At 41.8% G+C, this 19,978-nt stretch overlaps 1 protein-coding gene across 3 annotated transcripts in view; it reads right to left on the bottom strand.

Moving 5' to 3' along the window:
* CCNY (cyclin Y) overlaps positions 1 to 19,978 on the bottom strand; it is a 456,261-nt gene that overhangs the window by 144,172 nt on the left and 292,111 nt on the right. For all 3 annotated transcript variants that reach the window (XM_085631891.1, XM_085631890.1, XM_085631892.1), the window contains exon 4: positions 12,182 to 12,282. In XM_085631891.1, the coding sequence (XP_085488017.1) occupies positions 12,182 to 12,282 (101 nt within the window). The remainder of the gene's footprint in view (positions 1 to 12,181; positions 12,283 to 19,978) is intronic.

The following is a 19,978-nucleotide window of genomic DNA, read 5'->3' as shown; positions in this document are numbered from 1 at the left end:
TCTCGCTTTCAGGCTTATCAATCGATTGAAAATTTGAAAAGAAATTCTTTAATCGCAGATTGCGTAAGAATTTAAAGATTGCAATTTCTGTTTCTTGGGCGTTTGATCTGTAGTGAGGTACGTAAGTGAAACCTTTATTTAGCAGTTTGGTTTGAGCATCTGTTAATTGAATTCCTGAGATATTTATGACAAGGTTGTCTTCTTTTTGGTCGACCGGAGTGCTCTTTCTGTCTCTGTTTCTTTTGTTTTTTCTTTTTCCCCTCCTTGTTTTTGGGGTTCTCCCGTTGTTGTTGACCCTGAAGGAGCATTGTTGGCGGCCGGGCTGGTCTCTAAAAAAGTCACCTTATTTTGTTGATCTCTACGAGTTGTTTGTAAATTGCTTCCTAAAGGTTTCCTGCTTTGTGCAATTTCGGATTCTGAAATAACACTCTCTTGTGATGAACTCATTTCTGTTTGTGGTCTCTTCCAATTTCTCTGATGATAAACCTCTGCCCAACTATAGACTTCTTCCAACTTATAATCTATAGTGTCTCTTTTATATTTTTTGATTTTCCTTTCTTCTATTTCTTTAGCATATTTCTCAAGTTTTGTATTGATGTCTTCCAGTGTTTTTGTCAAATCTTCATGAGTGTTTAATTCGCGTTTGATTGTTTCCAATTCTTCTTCCAAAGTCTTTAACTCTTTTGACAATTCCTCCACGATCAGTAAAATCAGATCTAGACTGCATTTGTTAAGTATTTGATACCATTTATTGAGGAAAGTTTTGTTGCTCCTGCATAGCATAGGTTTTAGAGCGATTCTTAGACCTCTGGGGATACGTTGATTTTTATGGTAATGAATTAGGGTTGTAGCATGTAAACGCTGGTTGATCTCTCGTTTACTGACATATTCCAATTGTTTCAGTAATTGACTGATGGTGTTCAACTGTGGGCTGAATGCTCTTGTTTCCTTTATTAATCCATAAATCTGTTCAGCTTCCTCTGTGCTATAAGCCAATGTCTCTGCCTTGTTTTTTGTGATTTGCGCTATTTCTTCAAGATTCATTTTTGATGGTGCTCCGATGGGGGGTAGACAAAAAATAGAATAATTCGTTTATTTATCCATCCGGCACTCTTATTAACGTTTTCTGGTAATTTCGTCTTATTTATGGTGTGCTGCTCCCTCTTTTAGTGTTTTGTCTAGGAACACTATTTATGAAACATGAAATCAGGGGAAAGTGACGTCTCTCACTTCCAAGTAGCAGGTGCGCACAATTATCCTTAGACCCGTTAAGGTCTAGTCATATTTAATCTGTTTTATAAAGAAATCCATTTAATCCATTGTATTTCTGTTCATTTCATTTATTATTCTTATTCTTCAAATTGTCACGTTTGCTCATTTCTTTAGTAAAGCAACTAAATCTTTTTACATATTCACATGTTCACACTACCCAATGCATTTCGGGTCAATGAAAAAGACCCTTCTTCAGGGGTCTGTAACAGAAAAATAAAGGAAATATAATGAGCAATTCAGTCATCTAATCATACTCTTTCAGTATTTGACTCTATCTAATATACAAAAATTATCAATGTATCTCGTTTATAATAAGGTTCTGTCAGTTGGCAAAGTCTAAAAATCTTTACAACTCTATACCTTGAAAATCCAGTGCCTGTATTACCCCTGTCAATGTTTAAATAAAACACCTGAAAAGATAATCCAAATGAAATAAAGTTCGTGCTAACTACAATTCATTAACATTCAAATTGCAAAAAATATATCTGAAAAATGAAGACTAAAAGCTAACATATCTAAACATATCTAAAAGAGATAAACCAGCGTTTACATGCTACAACCCTAATTCATTACCATAAAAATCAACGTATCCCCAGAGGTCTAAGAATCGCTCTAAAACCTATGCTATGCAGGAGCAACAAAACTTTCCTCAATAAATGGTATCAAATACTTAACAAATGCAGTCTAGATCTGATTTTACTGATCGTGGAGGAATTGTCAAAAGAGTTAAAGACTTTGGAAGAAGAATTGGAAACAATCAAACGCGAATTAAACACTCATGAAGATTTGACAAAAACACTGGAAGACATCAATACAAAACTTGAGAAATATGCTAAAGAAATAGAAGAAAGGAAAATCAAAAAATATAAAAGAGACACTATAGATTATAAGTTGGAAGAAGTCTATAGTTGGGCAGAGGTTTATCATCAGAGAAATTGGAAGAGACCACAAACAGAAATGAGTTCATCACAAGAGAGTGTTATTTCAGAATCCGAAATTGCACAAAGCAGGAAACCTTTAGGAAGCAATTTACAAACAACTCGTAGAGATCAACAAAATAAGGTGACTTTTTTAGAGACCAGCCCGGCCGCCAACAATGCTCCTTCAGGGTCAACAACAACGGGAGAACCCCAAAAACAAGGAGGGGAAAAAGAAAAAACAAAAGAAACAGAGACAGAAAGAGCACTCCGGTCGACCAAAAAGAAGACAACCTTGTCATAAATATCTCAGGAATTCAATTAACAGATGCTCAAACCAAACTGCTAAATAAAGGTTTCACTTACGTACCTCACTACAGATCAAACGCCCAAGAAACAGAAATTGCAATCTTTAAATTCTTACGCAATCTGCGATTAAAGAATTTCTTTTCAAATTTTCAATCGATTGATAAGCCTGAAAGCGAGATGAAAGAATTTAAAGTCAAGAGTACATTTTGTGCACCTACATCACATAAGACCATTGATGCGTTTGAAAGAGTAATTACCACTGAAATGAAAAAAATTAACTATTCGAGTGGAAACAAAAGCAACTTCTCCAAAAAAGATTGGAACACTCTGAGATCTTTAAAAGAGATGACAAACATCACAATACAGAAAGCAGACAAAGGTGGAGCTATAGTAGTGATGAACACTGATTTTTACATGGAAAGTGTACGTACACATCTACAAGACATCAACACGTACCGAAAAATTGAACAGGATCCCACTGATATCTTCGCAGAAACATTAAAATCAATTTTGGAAAAAGCACTAGAGTTGAAGTGGATAACCGAAAAGACTTTTCATTTTTTAAACACCAAATATCCACGGAGACCTCAATTTTATATGCTCCCGAAAATCCATAAACATGCCACCATACCACCTTTTAGACCCATTGTGTCAGCCTGTGGATCAATCTCAGAACCACTAGGTCAATACTTAGACTGGTTCATACAACCATTGGTTCAAAATTGGAGCACCTATATCAAAGACACCACTGCTTTCTTAAACCTTCTAAATGAAATAACAATCCCAAAAGATGAGCAAATATGGTTATGTTCTATTGATGTGACATCACTTTACACCTCTATCCCCCATCATGAGGGTTTAGAAGCAATGGAATGGAGATTACTGGAAAATGACATCATAGGAACAGATAAAATCTTTTTGATGGAACTATTACATTTTGCGTTATTCCACAGCTATCTAGAATGGGAGAATGGTTTCTATGAGCAATGTAGCGGAACTTCCATGGGTTTTGCGGGGGCACCGTCCTACGCCAATACCTTCATGGCAAAATTTGAACATGATCATATACTGAATAATTCACAATGGAAGGATGGCATCATGATATTCAAACGTTACATAGATGACATCTTTGTAATCTGGAAGGGCACCAAAGATCAACTTATTGAAAACATTCACACACTAAATCAGGTACATGACAGAATCAAGTTCACTTATCAAATTGACTCCAATGAATTGGCATTTTTGGATGTGAAGATAACAATTAGAGACGGCAAAATAACAACCAACGTTCACATAAAGGAAACTGACAGGAACAGTAGTTTACATTTCAACAGCTTTCATCACTACTCATTAAAGACACACCTACCACTATCCCAATTCATTCGATTTAAAAGAATAACATCAGATCCGAATGACTTATCCTCCACCATCGACAATCAGATCATGAAATACTTAAAACGAGGATATCCTGAAAGTATATTACAACACACCAAAAACAAAGTTCAGTCCATGGACAGAGAATTGCTACTTCATCAAAAAGAAAGATTGGAGAAAAAACTTACAGTATGTGTACTTAAATATTCAGCTCAATCAAAACAGATCACCACCATCATGAGAAAACACTGGTCACTCATCACTGAAGAACCTGACTTACAACCCATAGTAGCCAATCAAATCACTTTTGCATACAAGAGATCAAAAAATCTAAAAGAATTAATCAAGAAACAATCAAATCAAGATGTTAAGACGATTCACAAAGGCATGAAAAGATGCGAGAACTGTACACATTGCAATAATGTGATAACTGGTCAACAATTCAGACATCCGATGACTGGACAAATGATTCCACTCTTACATTCAAGCACGTGTGACACAAAAGGAGTGATTTATGGAATAAAATGCCCCTGTGGTAAATTATACGTGGGGCAGACGGAACGAAAAATAAAAATCAGGATCACAGAACATAAAAGCAATATAAGAAATAAAAATCGCAAGTCCACATTGGCTATGCATTGGATAGAGGCTGGACACAACATTGCGCAATTACAATTCACCATATTAGAAGTGATCAAACCAAACTCATCGATGGACACTCACAAACAGAGATTAAGAGCAGAATATTTTTGGATCAGAAAAATGGCGAGCATGCAACCGGAAGGAATTAATGACAGAATTGAACTATCGTGTTTTTTGTAAAACCTGTGAGGATATATTGTTTGCCATCCTGCATAGAGAACACCTTTGAAGATGTTTGACAAAACTGGTCATTTACTATAGATATCAGTAGTTCGAATTTATTATTATCTGTTGAAGAATGTTTAAATTCTAATTTTTATAATAATGGTTCGTTTTCCACAACATTTATTTATTTATTCTTTATGTATAATCACCATTACTTAAGGTATAATTTGTTTTTGACTTCGTAAAGGAGCGACCAATGAGCGCGCCTCTACCGAGTTACAACAACATTTGTGTAATTGACAAGTGATTCTTGATAGGTTGAAATTAGGCGGGAGCTTCACCTACACGAATAAGAGAATCTGATAGGTTCTGGTAACCACTACATATGATTGGCTGTAGGCACGATGTGTCATCATGCTTTCAACCAATTAAGTCATGTATAAATATCACACACTAGGACTGTTTTGTAAACTGAACTTGCATTGAAGGAGAGTTGGGAACTTGTGTTGCACATGGAAGTAAGTAACCAGCAGACTTGCAAAGAATAGTTACGCTAGCTTTCAGCCTTCATCTTTTAGATATGTTAGCTTTTAGTCTTCATTTTTCAGATATATTTTTTGCAATTTGAATGTTAATGAATTGTAGTTAGCACGAACTTTATTTCATTTGGATTATCTTTTCAGGTGTTTTATTTAAACATTGACAGGGGTAATACAGGCACTGGATTTTCAAGGTATAGAGTTGTAAAGATTTTTAGACTTTGCCAACTGACAGAACCTTATTATAAACGAGATACATTGATAATTTTTGTATATTAGATAGAGTCAAATACTGAAAGAGTATGATTAGATGACTGAATTGCTCATTATATTTCCTTTATTTTTCTGTTACAGACCCCTGAAGAAGGGTCTTTTTCATTGACCCGAAATGCATTGGGTAGTGTGAACATGTGAATATGTAAAAAGATTTAGTTGCTTTACTAAAGAAATGAGCAAACGTGACAATTTGAAGAATAAGAATAATAAATGAAATGAACAGAAATACAATGGATTAAATGGATTTCTTTATAAAACAGATTAAATATGACTAGACCTTAACGGGTCTAAGGATAATTGTGCGCACCTGCTACTTGGAAGTGAGAGACGTCACTTTCCCCTGATTTCATCTTTTCAATGTAAGGACACATTAATGTTCATTTTCTACATGTCCCACGTTTAAACACCATGACCCCCTACCTTGTGGGCTACATGGCCTACATAGTGGTGACTTACTAATATTTAAAAAGAAGTTCTTTACCTTTGTGAAAGGCTAGTTTGACAGGTCGTATGGCAGGTTTTACACTGCCATAGTTAGGCAACACAGAGTAGGCATGAAGCCTTGAGTGCATTGCCATTGGACTGAATGGAACAATAGGTGCTGCAGTCCACAAGTAGCTTTTTCATTTCCAGGCCCTGTATACACCTTGTACACCATATGCTAGGCACTTATAGGCAAGTTAAATGGACTAATCAGGAAAGTCAATTTAACCACAGATAAAGAAGTAGCACAGGCACTTAACCTCTTGTTAGCAGGGGTAAAGGGCACAGAGGTCTAAATCCAGAAAAAATACAGAATCCAGGAAAAAGTGAAAAATGTGGGGTAAACTGGCCGAAAAGGCGGATTTACGATAATGGGAAAACAAGACTTGTTCATATGCTTCAAGCACCTCCTCCTGGACTGATAATCGGAACCCCAATAAGTTACTGCTTGGAACCTGAATGAGAAGGAGGCTCTAGCCTTTAAAAACTGGAAAGGCTAGCATCAGCAGAACCACTTTAATGACACTCAGCAATTTGGCTATGCTAGAGGATGACCCCATCTGATGAGATCTGTGTCAAGTTTACCCCATCAAAATGGAGATCAGTGACTTTCTCCTCTGCTTCTGGCTTGAGATCTTAAGACCTGGGCCAAGCCTGCCAGTGCATGGACAGAGCAGAGTTCATTATCCTGGAGGAAATATCAATAAAATACTGGGGCTACATCCGTTTCTGTTCACTTGCTTCTATGACCAGCTTAGGCACAACATTGTATTCCTCCTTTGAGCATATATTGTACCCATTAAACTACTGCCATAAATGCCACATGTTTTGTTCATGATGACAGTGGATGCCTGAGGGAGAGATCTTCAGATTGGTACACCCTTTTCCTGAAAGTAACCAGACATTTTGTCTTTTTGTGTCCTTATCCATCTGGAAGAATACAGCTTTTTCTTTCAGGCAAGACAAGCAGTTACAGAAGGACCACACACTGATCGCAACACACAGACACAAGCCATGCCTCGATTGGCAGTAGTTCTTCAAGCAGGGGTCATGTGGGTCTGGTACTGCAAATACCTTAAACCCATACTGTTGCGTCATAAGCTAACAAATTTGAAAGATAAACAGAAGCGAGGAAGAAAAAAAGGACCCGAGAAGGTCCTCCGTGGGAAATCGGTGGGCGTAAGAGAAGCAAACTATGATCCAAGACATTTATTGGAAAAAGTTAACTGGCACTTAGCCACACTTTTGCACACAATCAAAGAGTGCCTGTTAAGAAGGAAGTATAGTTACACAGTAATTGCATGCAAGGTTTGAATTAACAATTTTTGAAGCAGTTTCCCGCCTAGCCACTAGACTCAAGGATACATTCCCAATGTCTTTTTGCGCCCAATGTGAGCTTAATTGTAGTGGAAAAATGATTGAGAAAATATACAAGGTAAGAGTAATGCTGCCTCAAACACATCTATATTTTAAAATACTTTAGTCCTGCAGACTGGCGCATCACAGACAACCAGGCGTGATACAAGTGTGAACAGGAGTTCCAGCAGAAATCTGCAAATTGCATACATTTTGAAACCATATCGGCTGAGATTTTGTGAATTTCAAAAGAATGCAGAAATGTAGGCAAATCATGGGTAGCAGCCTAGAATGTGTAATCTCCATGCCCCTTCGTAAATGAGACCCTAACAACATTTAAACAAGTCTGTCTATATGGAACACTGGTATTCCATACTGCCATTTCAAGTGAAGCTGCTTTTAAAGAACTTCTACTTTTTCTAAATGTTTGCCAGTGGTTGGAGGTGGTGAGCACTGGCTTTCATTTTTTTTGGACACCAGAACAGATTTTTGTTTAACAGAGCGAGAAAAGCTGAAAAGGGAGTGAGGAGAAAGAGCAAGATAGAAAAACAGAGACAAATGGCAAAAGCGGGGATGAAAAAGAACCTGCAACAGTGAGATAAAGAGACAGCGAGTCTAGGGTGGTGGAAGAAAAAGAAATACGCTACACTTTTGGTATTTAGCAACACCGGCATTCGGCACTACTAAAAATGGGCTCCTAAGAAAAACTCAGCATAACCGCTCAAGGATTACAGCCCCCGGGGAAAGTAGGGTCGCAGACCAGTCTTCCCCCAGGGTTTTTGCGCAATGGGATGGAAGGACAAGCTGTGCGGGGTCAGGGGGTTGGGCTGGGGGTGGGAATAGGGGCAGTGTTATAAGGGCCAGAGGAGAAGACTCGTACTCTTCCTGCGCCCGACACCACTGGGGAGGGTTGAGGAATTTTGGAGAGCTTAGGAGGGCAGTGTTGTAGTGCAGTTAGCAGCCAATCTGTCGATTGGTGTTGGCAGTATAGGCGGTAGTGTAGGAGTTGATCAGGAAGAGCCAGCTTACTGTTTCATACACTATGTCTGTTCCCGACGCGGCGGTCGTCCGAGCCGCGCTGCGGGTGCTTGGCAAGGCAGGCCGGGAGGACCTCCTGCTGCCTGGCGTTTTAGAGCAGGCGTGGGTCGGGATGGCCCGCACGCCGAGGACGGTGTCAGCGGGAGTCGCTGCTGCGGTGGTGGCCTGCCGGGAAAGAAAAGTGCGTCCGGTAGGGGACAGGGGCAGCCCAAGAAGGGGGCTGGGAGGGTGTGTGGGCAGGGGGCAGAACTGGCCACATGTGACGTGAAATCAGCTTTCTGGCTAGTGCCTAGACACCCTGCAGATTTCTCGTTGCAGGGGATGCTGTTTGAAGTGGCCATCTTCGTAGACAAGGTCTTGTCAATGGGGTGTGCGATCTCTTGCACATTGTTTGAGATGTTCAGCAAGTTTCTGCAGTGGGCTTTCATGAAGATAAGTGGTCACCGGGAAGTGTCTCACTACCTGGATGAGTTCTTAATCATCGGCAGTTGAAGTTCAGGAGATTCAGGGAGGGCGTTACAACAGTTTCAGGCTATGGCGCAGCTTTTTGGGGTACGCTTAGCACAGGAGAAAACAGCTGGGCCCAGCTATAGATTGATGCTCCTGGGCATCAAACTGGACTCGGTCCTGTGGTCGGCCAGGTTGCCCGCAGGGAAGGTGATGGATATACAGGCTTTCCAGTTATGGGTGGTTGGGGAAAAGAAGATTGATTTTATGACGGTCTAACAACTCATGGGTTTCTTGAATTTTGCATGCTGGGTGGTGAGAGCTGAGAGGACGTTTTGCCGATGCCTCGGCATGGCCATGTCTGGGCCAGCGCTACAACACCACAGAGTCAGGATTTCAATCGGTGTCAGAGCGGATTTGTGAGTATGGCAGACATTTTTGACTGACTTTAATGGAGTGTCGTTGGACTTTGTAGAAGACAGAATGATCTGGCAACTTCAAATTTTTTCTGATGCAGCAGGGGCGTCTGGTTTTGGTGTTTTGTTGGGATGGTGCGTTGAAGAATGGCCAGGCCATTGGGTAAAACACGGGAGGAGCAAAGCTTTCCTAGAGTTTTTTTCCGTTGCTAGTGGCTTTGGCTGTGTGGGGCCCAGAATTTCTGAATAGGTCAGTGCTGTTCTATGTAGACAACATGACAGTAGTAGAGCTAGTGAATAAACAGAAAGCGAAGGACTTGAGGGTCTTGCGGCTGCTGCGTAGTTTCATGCTGAAATGCCTGCATTTGAATGTAGTATTTCGGGCAAAGCATATTCCAGGGGCAAGTAATAACATTGCTGATGCTTTGGTCTCATTCGCAGTGGCGGCAATTCTGACGACTGGCACCTGGAGAGGATGCATGCAAGACAGAGCTGACGGACGGCATCTGGGCCTTGGGGGAGTGAGAGTGATAGGCCTGGTTGAGAAGTCTAAAGCGGAATCTACGAGGCGTAGCTATTGCTGGCTTGGGCTGAATTTGGATCATTTATGGGCTGGACTGTGCATACATGGAACATGTCACGTCAGGACACCGAGCAGGGAGTTATACGTTTGTTCTCAGTTGTATTGAAAAGAGTTTGTCAGAGACGACGATAGGCGGGAAGTTGGCTGGGATTTGTTTTTACAGTAAATTGTACGCAGGCTTTGACCCAGCAAAAGATGAGATACTAAGTAGGATGCTAAATGGTTGGGGGCGGGTGTAAGAGTTGGGGGGAGCACCCAGGGAGGCTATTACTTTTGAACTACTACAGAGGTTGTTGGGGGTTTTGCCCACTTGTTGTTATGACGGATACGAGGTTTCAGTTTTCCTTCTATGCATGTTGTGGATTTTTTTTGGGACGTTTCAGGTTTCGGAGCTGTTAGGCACAAAGGGGCGGCTGGGGAGAGCAACTGGGGATTTGGCTGGGGCATTTGAGAGCCGACCAGGCGGGTAGGGGAAAATGGGTGTGGTTGAATGAGACTGGATGTGTGGGATCGTGCCAAGTGCAAGATTGGTGAATTTCTTGGGTGGGTCAAGAGGGCTGTCTGGTGAAATTTTTTGTCACGCGTCCTGGGAGAAGGTGACGGCTTTTCAGTTATTGGCGGTACTGCGCATGGCTTTACGGAGAGTGGGTAAGGGCCCTGCTAGGTACGGCACGCACACAAGAATAATATCGCAAAGAGGCTGCCCGGATATGTTGGTCCTGCATCTGGAGGAAAATGACTTGATACGTCGGTCAGGATTAGCGGTACTACAGCAGATACAGAGGGATCTGGAGGTCATGAAACTAAATCTGGCAGGAACGTGCATTGTGTGGACAGAGGTTCATATCACGTAAAGTGTGGAAAGGGGCAGTGAAGCCGGCGGCAGTTGAGAAAGCCCGCAGGAAGCTCAACAGGGCAATGATAGTTTTTTGTGCCTCTAGGGACATCAAAGTAATTGGTCATGTTGGGCTACGTCTGGAGGAGCCTTTGCTTTTTAGAGATGATGGCGTGCACCTTTCGCAATTGGGGAACGTGTATTATATGATGGAGATGCGGGATGTGATAAGCAAATTGTGGAATGAATCCATTTGGTGTTGTAGGGAAGTGAAAGAGTGAAGGCGAAAGGTGCACGGGGAAAAGGAGTGGGGGTTAACTGGTTGGCAGTATTTTGGAGGGGTGGGGAGTCTCGGATGGGCTCACACACCCCTCGGGGGGGGGAGAAACAGGTGAATGATGTGGGTGCGGGATGCAAGAGTGTGTTGGCAGAAGATACAGGAGAGGATGTTGAAAGATAAGCGAGGAGGTGAATGGTGAGTTGGAAGAGTTCACAGACTGGAACGGGAAGCGAGCAGCAAGAGTGAGGGGAGAATGGATGAGGTGAATTAAATGTTTTGGGTTGGGGATTCTTAGAGTTAAAATTGATGTTTTTTATTGTGTTTTACAACCTGTCCTAAGAAATGGCCTTTTACGCTTCAAGAACAGTGTGGAGTGTAATTATTGTGCGATGCGTCCCCCGGGGGAACGAGGGTCGCAGACCAGTCTTCCCCGGGGTCTTTGCGCAATGGGGCCGGAAGGACAAGCTGTGTGGGGTCAGGGGGTGGGGGTGGGAATAGAGGCAAGGTTATAAGGGCCAGGGGGGGAGACTCGTCCTCTTCCTGTGCACGACACCACTGCGGAGGGTTGAGAAATTTTAGAACACCCACTCACCCTACAATGTTTTTGAGGGCAGGTGATGGGTAGGTTATAGCGTGCCAGTTTAGGACGGATTGTGTAGGCTTGGGTTTAGCAGTATTTTGGAGGGGTGGGGAGTCTCGGACGGGCACACCCTCTGGGGGGGAGAAACAGGTGAATGATGGGGGTGCGGGATGCAAGAGTGAGTAGGCGGGAGATGCAGAAGAGGATATTGAAAGATAAGCAAGGAGGTGAATGGAGAGGTGGAAGAGGTCACAGAGTGGAACGGGAAATGAGCAGCAAGACTGAGGGGAGAACGGATGAGGTGAATGAAATGTTTTGGGTTGGGGATTGCTAGAGTTAAAATTGATGTTTTGGTTAAAGTATTGTGTTTTACAACCTGTCCTAATAAATGGCCTTTTATGCTTCAAGAACAGCGTGGAGTGTAATTATTGCACGAATCACTGATGCGATCTACAGGCAACATGCTAGCAGAGCAAGCCGCCATGTCAGAAAGGTGTTGGGTTTGCAAGCAGCCATGTCAGAAAGGTGTTGTGTTTGCAAGCAGCCATGTCAGAAATGTGCCGTGTTTGCAGAAATCGCATTTCTGAACCCTTACACTTTGACCGCTCCAGAGGGAATTAAACATATACCACAACATTAATCAAAGGAACACTTGGAAGCAGCACCCACCATTTAATTGTATACTTGAGGTTTGGTTGACTGACTGTGCTGTCATCTAGGAAAATAGTCGAGCAAGAGCTGTACTTCCTTCTCAGTTGTCCGGGAGGATGCTGAATAATAACACGAAACATAAACAGCATTAATTACACAATGCCAAAACATGTCTTTCTCGGCAACAGTAATGAACACTTTGGCAACCTCACACTGCAACACGTTAAACAAGCTTTGACACACTCTCTGGTGAAATTGAGCAGGGTCATATCTGAAACAGAACAGGAGGCATCCTTGAACAAACCAAGGCATGTGCACAGATAATGCAACTCCTCTGCTGTGAACAAGATACCAATGAATCCAGCAGATGCGATTATCAGTTAGAAATGAAGTCTGTCGTTTTCTTATCGGAAGTGTTTGATATCAGGTGGGAGAATAAGTGTGTGTTAAATCCCATAATTAAGCAACATCTTGGGTTATAACATATGAAAACTGGGGCTAGGGCACTTTTCTGAAGAGTTGAGCTGTACCTTCTATAAAGAGTGTTAAGAAAAGGACTCAGAAGATAAGATTTGTGTCGCAAGTGGGGAATTAAAAAGCTTTCACTTCAAAATATTGCCCAATAAATACTTATGACTAACTTTCCCCCATTTCTATTGGTTTTTAAGAAACCTTACATGTGCGCCTGTCTTTACTTTACGAACAACAAAAACCGTAAATCCAACAACATGTTACTGTGACAAAGTAAAACAAATGAACACACAAGGGCCATTAGCCAAATAGCACTGTGACTTTGTGACAGGCTAAGGCACCAAAAGAGCAGGCACATTCTAAACAAAAAGAAATAACAAATGTGCAAATAGAACTGCTTTGTGCCAGTAAGGTTAATACGTTGAAGAAAGGGGTTTCCATTATCCAACACATGTTATCTCAAATCAAATCAAATCAAAGATAGCTTTATTAGATTTTACATTAAAATCATAAAAGCAGATAGAGTAATTACAACCAATAAAACAGTAACAATTAATGTTTAAAAATCTATATACAATACATAGTTCGGAAATACCAAAACCCCTTGCTCCAAGGGTGCAAGGATAAAACAACAGTCATACAAACTCATGAGGATTTCAATCAAACCATGGTGGATCTGCATCTAATCACATATTTCAGGTACCTAGACACAGCGGTAATAGTCATTTCATCAGATAAGGTCAATAATTTAAATAATGCTGGTCTGCATTGTCTCAGGTTCCAAAGTTTAAGGAGAGGTAGTAAATATCTTTTCCGCCCCCACTCGTAAAATCTACAGAACAAAACGGAGTGAATAATTGATTGGGTGGAAGAATCATCACACGGACAAGTCGTTAATTGCGATGACCAATCATTTTGGGTAGGAAGAGTTAACATCCTGAAAAAACTTCCAGTTCTCAAACGAGCTAAGAGCATTCTGCTATAACTTGTCTGATCGGGTGACAAATAAAGCGGTAGCCCAGGATTTTGCAGCAGGAATTGATGATAAACAACAGAGGCCTTTTTTCCCTCGAAGCACCAGCGTCGATCTTCCAGATGGGCAAGGCAAACTTCTTTCAGAGCCTGTCTGGAGATCGAAGACATTGTCTCGGGGGAATCATAAAATTCAAGGCGTCCGATATTCTTAAAAAATTCCTGAACATAAGAGAGCCACTGGATCTTTTTAGAGCCTTCAAGTTTGATACAATCAGCAATAATCGCCCTATTAAGAGCAGTTTCTGCTGTAGTCCAGATCTTATGCCACAACAAGATAGGACTGATTTTAATTAGATCCGAGATAAAAGACAAGGCTAGTTCTTTGTGACAAACATAGGAAGAGGTGGAGCGGGGAACAGCGAGCAGGTAGCAGAGAAAACCATTTTCCTTTAGTTGAATTTCATGGCAATCTGTAACCCCCCATATACCAGCTCCATACACAGCCGTCGATACACATTTCGCCTTATATATGTCAATCAGGATGCGTACTTGCCTACCCCCTAGCTTATTTGCGAATTGCTTCAGAGCGCCAATAGCCCGTGAAAACGCTAAATTCCTAGTCGTGATCGCTGATCTCCAGTTAAAAACAATTCCTAAATAGGAAAAGGTATCGATTAAGCCTATCTTTGATTTTTCTAAGTGAATATTACAGGTAATATTTACCTTGTTCGAGGAGCACATAGTGAAGGTCTTTCCAATATTAATCCTAAGGCCCCTATCTCCCATGTATGCCGAGAAGCTGGTTAAGGCCTTCTGGAGGCCGGTTTGTGTTCAGGCCATAATGACCGCGTCATCGGCATACAGATAGATAGGGACACATTCACCATCTATTTGCGGGTAGTCCACCTCTGGTTTTAATAAATGGTCTGCCACCCCATTTATATATATATTAAAAAGAAAAGGAGCCAGGATACATCCCTGGCGGACACCTTTCTCAATTGGGAATTTGGGCGTGCATTCTCCCAGTTTTCCATAGCGGACTTTAGCCCCTGCTCCTCTATATAGCTCTTTCAAAAAATTAAGAATATTAAAATCAATACCAAGATCTGCTAAGGTAGCCCACAAAATATCATGATTCAAGCAGTCGAAGGCCGAGCTGAGGTCTACAAAGGTTATTTACCTATTACTAAAGCCAAGTTTAGGCCTTGTTCGACAGTGCCAAGACCTGACCTAAAGCCGTACTGGAATTTCGAAAGAACGGTTTTCTCCTCAGCCCATGATTGGAGGCGATTTAAAAGAATTCTGCCCGCTACCTTCATTAGCGAGTCAAGGAGGGAGATTGGCCTATAGCATTTAGGATCGTTTCTGTCCCCCTTCTTAAAGATGGGGACTACAATAGCTTCCTGCCAGGTAGTTGGAAAACCCTTGATGTTACAACTGTTTAAAACGTTGGTCAGGAGCGGTGCCCACAGGGCGACGTTATCCTTATAGATGTCAAGTGGAATACCGTCTGGTCCCGGGGCTTTACTATTTGAACTATCTGCCAATGCTAATTCCACCTCGTCTAAAGAGAAGACTACATTAAGGGGAAATAGGACTAATGCATCAGGTTCTGTGGTGCTCGTAACTCCCACCAATGAACTCATTAGTCCAGTTCGAGTCTCTTGTTTGTATAACTCGGTGAAATGTTTAACCCAAAGCGTTTCTTCAATGACAATCTCTACCTGGTCAGAGTTTCTCTCCACAAAAAATGGGGCATTGACTGCATTCCAAAATGCAGGCGTATCTTTTAATTCACTCGCTTTTAATAGGGCTTCCCAGGCAGAGTGCTTCAAATCCTTCCTCTGTTTTTTTAAGGCATCCTTATAGGAAGCTCTGGCTACTCCAATATCTAGCTGGTTTCTTGGGGTGTTTTTTAAGGTCTGGATCAAATGAGAATGTGCTTTGGTGCACTCTTGATTAAACCATCTCTCTATTCTACTGTGACCCCCTTTTCGTGCTGTACCAGTTAATTTGTTGCTAATGTGGACTGAAATCTAGTCAAAAGCTGCAATGATCTTGGTGGGGTTAGGGTTCTCCTCTAAACAGGTCATAAGATCATTTTTCTGTTCTACTACCAGGTTCTCTAAGAAGTTAGTCGGATTTACCTTACTCCATTTAATAACGTATCCATTGGTTCTAGCCAAGGAAATCCCATGTAAATAGATATTTTCCACCACATTGGTGGCTTTACTGCCTCTCTGCCCTATTTCAAAACTAGAGCCAATTGGATAGTGGTCACTAAGTGCAATGTGCTCTAAGTTAAACGAGAGTACACTGCGGTGATAATTGTTAGAGACCAATGTAAAGTCTATAATAGTCCAGGACCCCCGCCCACAAAAGGTGGGTTCGAAATGGATGGGAGGAACACAAAGTTCATTTACATAGCCCAGGTCCCACTCAAATAGAAAATGGTTTAGTAAATTTCCGAGTACAGAATGCTCAAAATGAGTACAGGGATCACCCCTAAGATTCACCATGCCACATATCTCCGTATCACTGTGCATACATAAATGGCAATTAAAATCCCCCCGTTAAAATGATAAAGTGTTCTTTTTGGTCAGATCCCAATCCCTTACGGATAGCATCATTTAATTCCTCTAAGGTCCTTTGTAAAGCGGCCTTTGGGATATTATTGTAAAAATTAATCAGGTGGATAGGGTGGTTTTCGCCTGAACTTAGGGAGAGAAGTTGATAGTATTGAGATCCCCCCGTTGGGTAAGCATTTACTGGTTATATTACTTTTATTCGATATGTAGGTACATAGCCCCCCAGAAAACCCCCCTCTATAGTTAGTTTGCGCTGCAAGGAAATGTGTGCGAAACCCCACCATATGTATCTCATCCTTCACCCAACATTCCTGCAGGCAAATTACTTCAAACCTATCTATAAGTTCCACAAAGATAGGGTCCCTAATTTTGTTTGAAAGGCCCGCTATGTTCCATGATAATAACCCCATCCTGGTCTTTTGGGCACGTCGTGATGATCCTATGTCTAGCGTGGTGAGATTCGAAGTATGTTATCTCGTATCGGCAGCCTAATAGAACGACTACTTGATACATAATCACCATAACTAATGGGACAATACAAGTAACCACAAAATGTCATGACCTTCAGGAGCAGCCCATCCAAGCCATAGCAAACTCTAAAAACACATGAAAGCCGAAGGTAAAAGGGGAATGACCCAAAGCTTGCGCTCGCTCTCTCAGTACTTCTTGTTGACATTTTTTACAAATTGATGACATGAGGTCACAAAGCAATTAAGTTCTCTGTAGCCTGACCTAAAAGAAAAGGTGACTAAGAACCTTGCATGCTCTGGCAAGGAAAATGAAAAGTCATGTTTCTACTGCTGGTGAAATGAAAAACACCTGCCTAAAGCACTGGGTTGAGAACTTGAGCCAGATCACAAAACGTGCACTTAAGTATGTTATTTTGCTGCATGTAGTAAATTCTGTTTCTGTGCCGTCCATAATAATTGAATATATTTATTTGCAGTTTTATACAGCGTGAACAAGACCAAAAGGTATCACGCAGACTGTTCATGCAGTATTATTTTATGTCTGTGTTACTTAAATGCTATTTGCTACGTCAAATATGTGTGCACCGCGACACAATATCACTGGCGTACAGACTGCCATATAGGTTTATACAGCAGTCTGTGTTGAATGTATGTTTACCTTCATTATATGCATTTTAAAAATGTTTTTGAGTTTGGGAAATAAACTTACAAGGGCTCTTCTGATTTGATTTTTCTGAATTTGGGGTACTTTTAAGCAAATTGGCACACGAGATTCCGTAGACCACGCCTGGCCATCCACCCGTGCCTTAACTGTATATACCTGCATTGTACTTCACTGCAGATTTGTTGCTTGTGACTTGAGTCTCCACAATTTCCCATTTAATGTTTAGATTTCTTTTGGTAACATGGAACCCCCAAAGGCACCCTCTGTTTTTGAATTTATTCTTGGTCTCCAGTTTATGGTTTGTGTGCACTGGCGGCACTCGCGGGGCACCCCTGCAGCATGTGCTGCACTTGTTCAAGCAGGTAGTGGGTGTAAGCGCCCCACCTAAAACACACTACGTTTAAGGCAGAGGACAAGTTTGTGAAGAGCGGTAACAGGGCATTATTCTTACATTCTGAATTGCTTTAGACATGTCTAACTGTTGCTGCTCACATTGTTCTGGTCAATTATGCCCTTTGTGGGTTTTTTAAGGAGCGTTAATGTTAGCCAATTAACACTAGCGTAATGAAACTTGAGGGGGGGGCCTGCAAGCTACATGGAGGGGTCCCTCTCCGGACTCAGTCTGGAGCCTGTCACGCCAGGGAACTGTGCTGAGGGGGCCCCCCAGGAGCTTACCCCCCTCCCCGCGGGCTGTATGGGGCCTTTGTTACACCACTGCCAATTAACTGCGAGATGCTTGCAATTGCATCTGAAAGGAGTCTCCGCCCTCTCACCCACTGGGCTGTTTAACCCTTCACTGCCTACAAGAATAAAGCAAGACAGCCACTATTTTGCATTTCACCTCACCTCAGAGTAGGACATAGGATAGCCAGCACTTAATTTGTGATACAATAAGTGAAGGTGCCCAAACCTCTACTCAGAAACCCATGGCAGGTGCTTTTAAACATCAGCACACCAACTACCAAGGCTGTGTAGCCTTGAATCAACCTCATGGCTTTTCCATCCACCACCATTTATCTCACTCGTGCAAGTTCCTGCTTTCTCCCTTTGCTACAGGTTTTTTGTCTTTCTCTTCCTACCTCTTTCCCTTTGGTGTGTTTTTTCTCTCTCTCTTGTTCGCATCAATACAGAACGAGAAAAAAATAATGCAGGCCCCCAAAAATGAGTGCGGCTGGACTCCACTGGCAACCACCGACTCAAACTAAGCACTGGAGGATACCATCATCTCTTTGTGTTTTCTTTAACCAACAGCACATTACATTGTGGGGTTTGTAGTTTTGCTTTTAACAGTTTTATCATGGACTTAAAATCCCAGCATACACAGTGCTGTTGGCTAAAATTCCACGATTAGCCACCTGTCAGCTATGTTTTAAGATTTTAGAAAGTTGAGTATTTAAAAAAAAATGCTTGATTTAAAGGGTAAAGGTACAACATGGATAGCAGCAGCACAACCTTCGCTAACACAAATATTTAGTTAAGGACATGTGGCAGTAGTAAAAGGAACATACCCATTATCTCACACATACAGGACAGGACATAAATATACAAGAAGTACAAAACATCTTGAAAAAACACACCTCTTATGGAATTAACATACATTCAAGTACGCACACAGGATCATGAAAACTCACCTACAAAGTGGGGTTTCCTTCATCAGTGTGTTCCATACCTTGCATTAGGAAGAATTTGTGTGTTCTACTGTTCACTGTGTGTACATTTTCCAAGCTATTGCTTTCCTAGTTTGGGTTCGGTTATGTCACTTATGTCGACATTTACGTTCTCGCTTTGTAACATTATTAGACTTATATTAAAATTGTATGTGGATGAGCTAAATTGTTGTTTACTGTTGTCTCCCTAACACAAGAATGAAAACAGGAGGGCACAGCAACGGACTCTACTCCTCCTTTCCATCAACATGTTTTGGTGTTGGCATATTGCCACTGTAGGATCAAGCGTCTTCCCCAAGAATATAGGCATCTCATATCAATTATTGTGAAATGGTCCCTGCTTCATATGGCATGTTCACCAGCTTCAGAAACAGGATGGGGAGAGCGTTGTGGCACATATTCTTATGCCTCACTCCTTGAAGAGGACTCAGAATGTGCTATTCGCAGGGCTGCCAGAATGAGCCGAATGGCTCACCGGGTGAGACACCGTAATCGTAGCCTGCACTATGAAACCGGTCATGCCCATGCTGTCAAACTACACTCACAGCTGACTGGGTGTGGGGAGTGGGAGTGCATAGGCCCTGAGATAGTGAACCACGTGTCCAACAACAAAGCACTACATGCCTCGCTATCTGTACCACAAGGGGACTGGTAGTGAGGCAGTGACGTCCAGGTCCCATAACTCTCTCTGCAGCCCAGTCTGTGTTGCATCCTGTCTGGAAAATCAGTGTAGTGAAGATGAGGAGAACAGCTCTTAGCTCATATGGGATCTAACCTGCTGCAAGTGTCACTAACGGACACTTTATTTATAGCGGAGTTGTCAACGTTTACATAAAAAGTGCATTTGGGATTTTTTTTTTTTTTACTTTAGCACCTTACATTGTATCACTGCATTTAGTGGCCTGTATTAGAATTAGTGAACCACACCCTTTCCACAGTGACAGTCTTATTAATGACTCAAGAGGCAAGGGTCACACCGA

This window comes from Triturus cristatus, chromosome 10 (genome assembly GCF_964204655.1).
Source record: "Triturus cristatus chromosome 10, aTriCri1.1, whole genome shotgun sequence".
Classification (NCBI taxonomy): Eukaryota; Metazoa; Chordata; class Amphibia; order Caudata; family Salamandridae; genus Triturus; species Triturus cristatus.
Note: the sequence above shows the minus strand (reverse complement) of the source record. Positions and strands in the feature narration are given on the sequence as shown.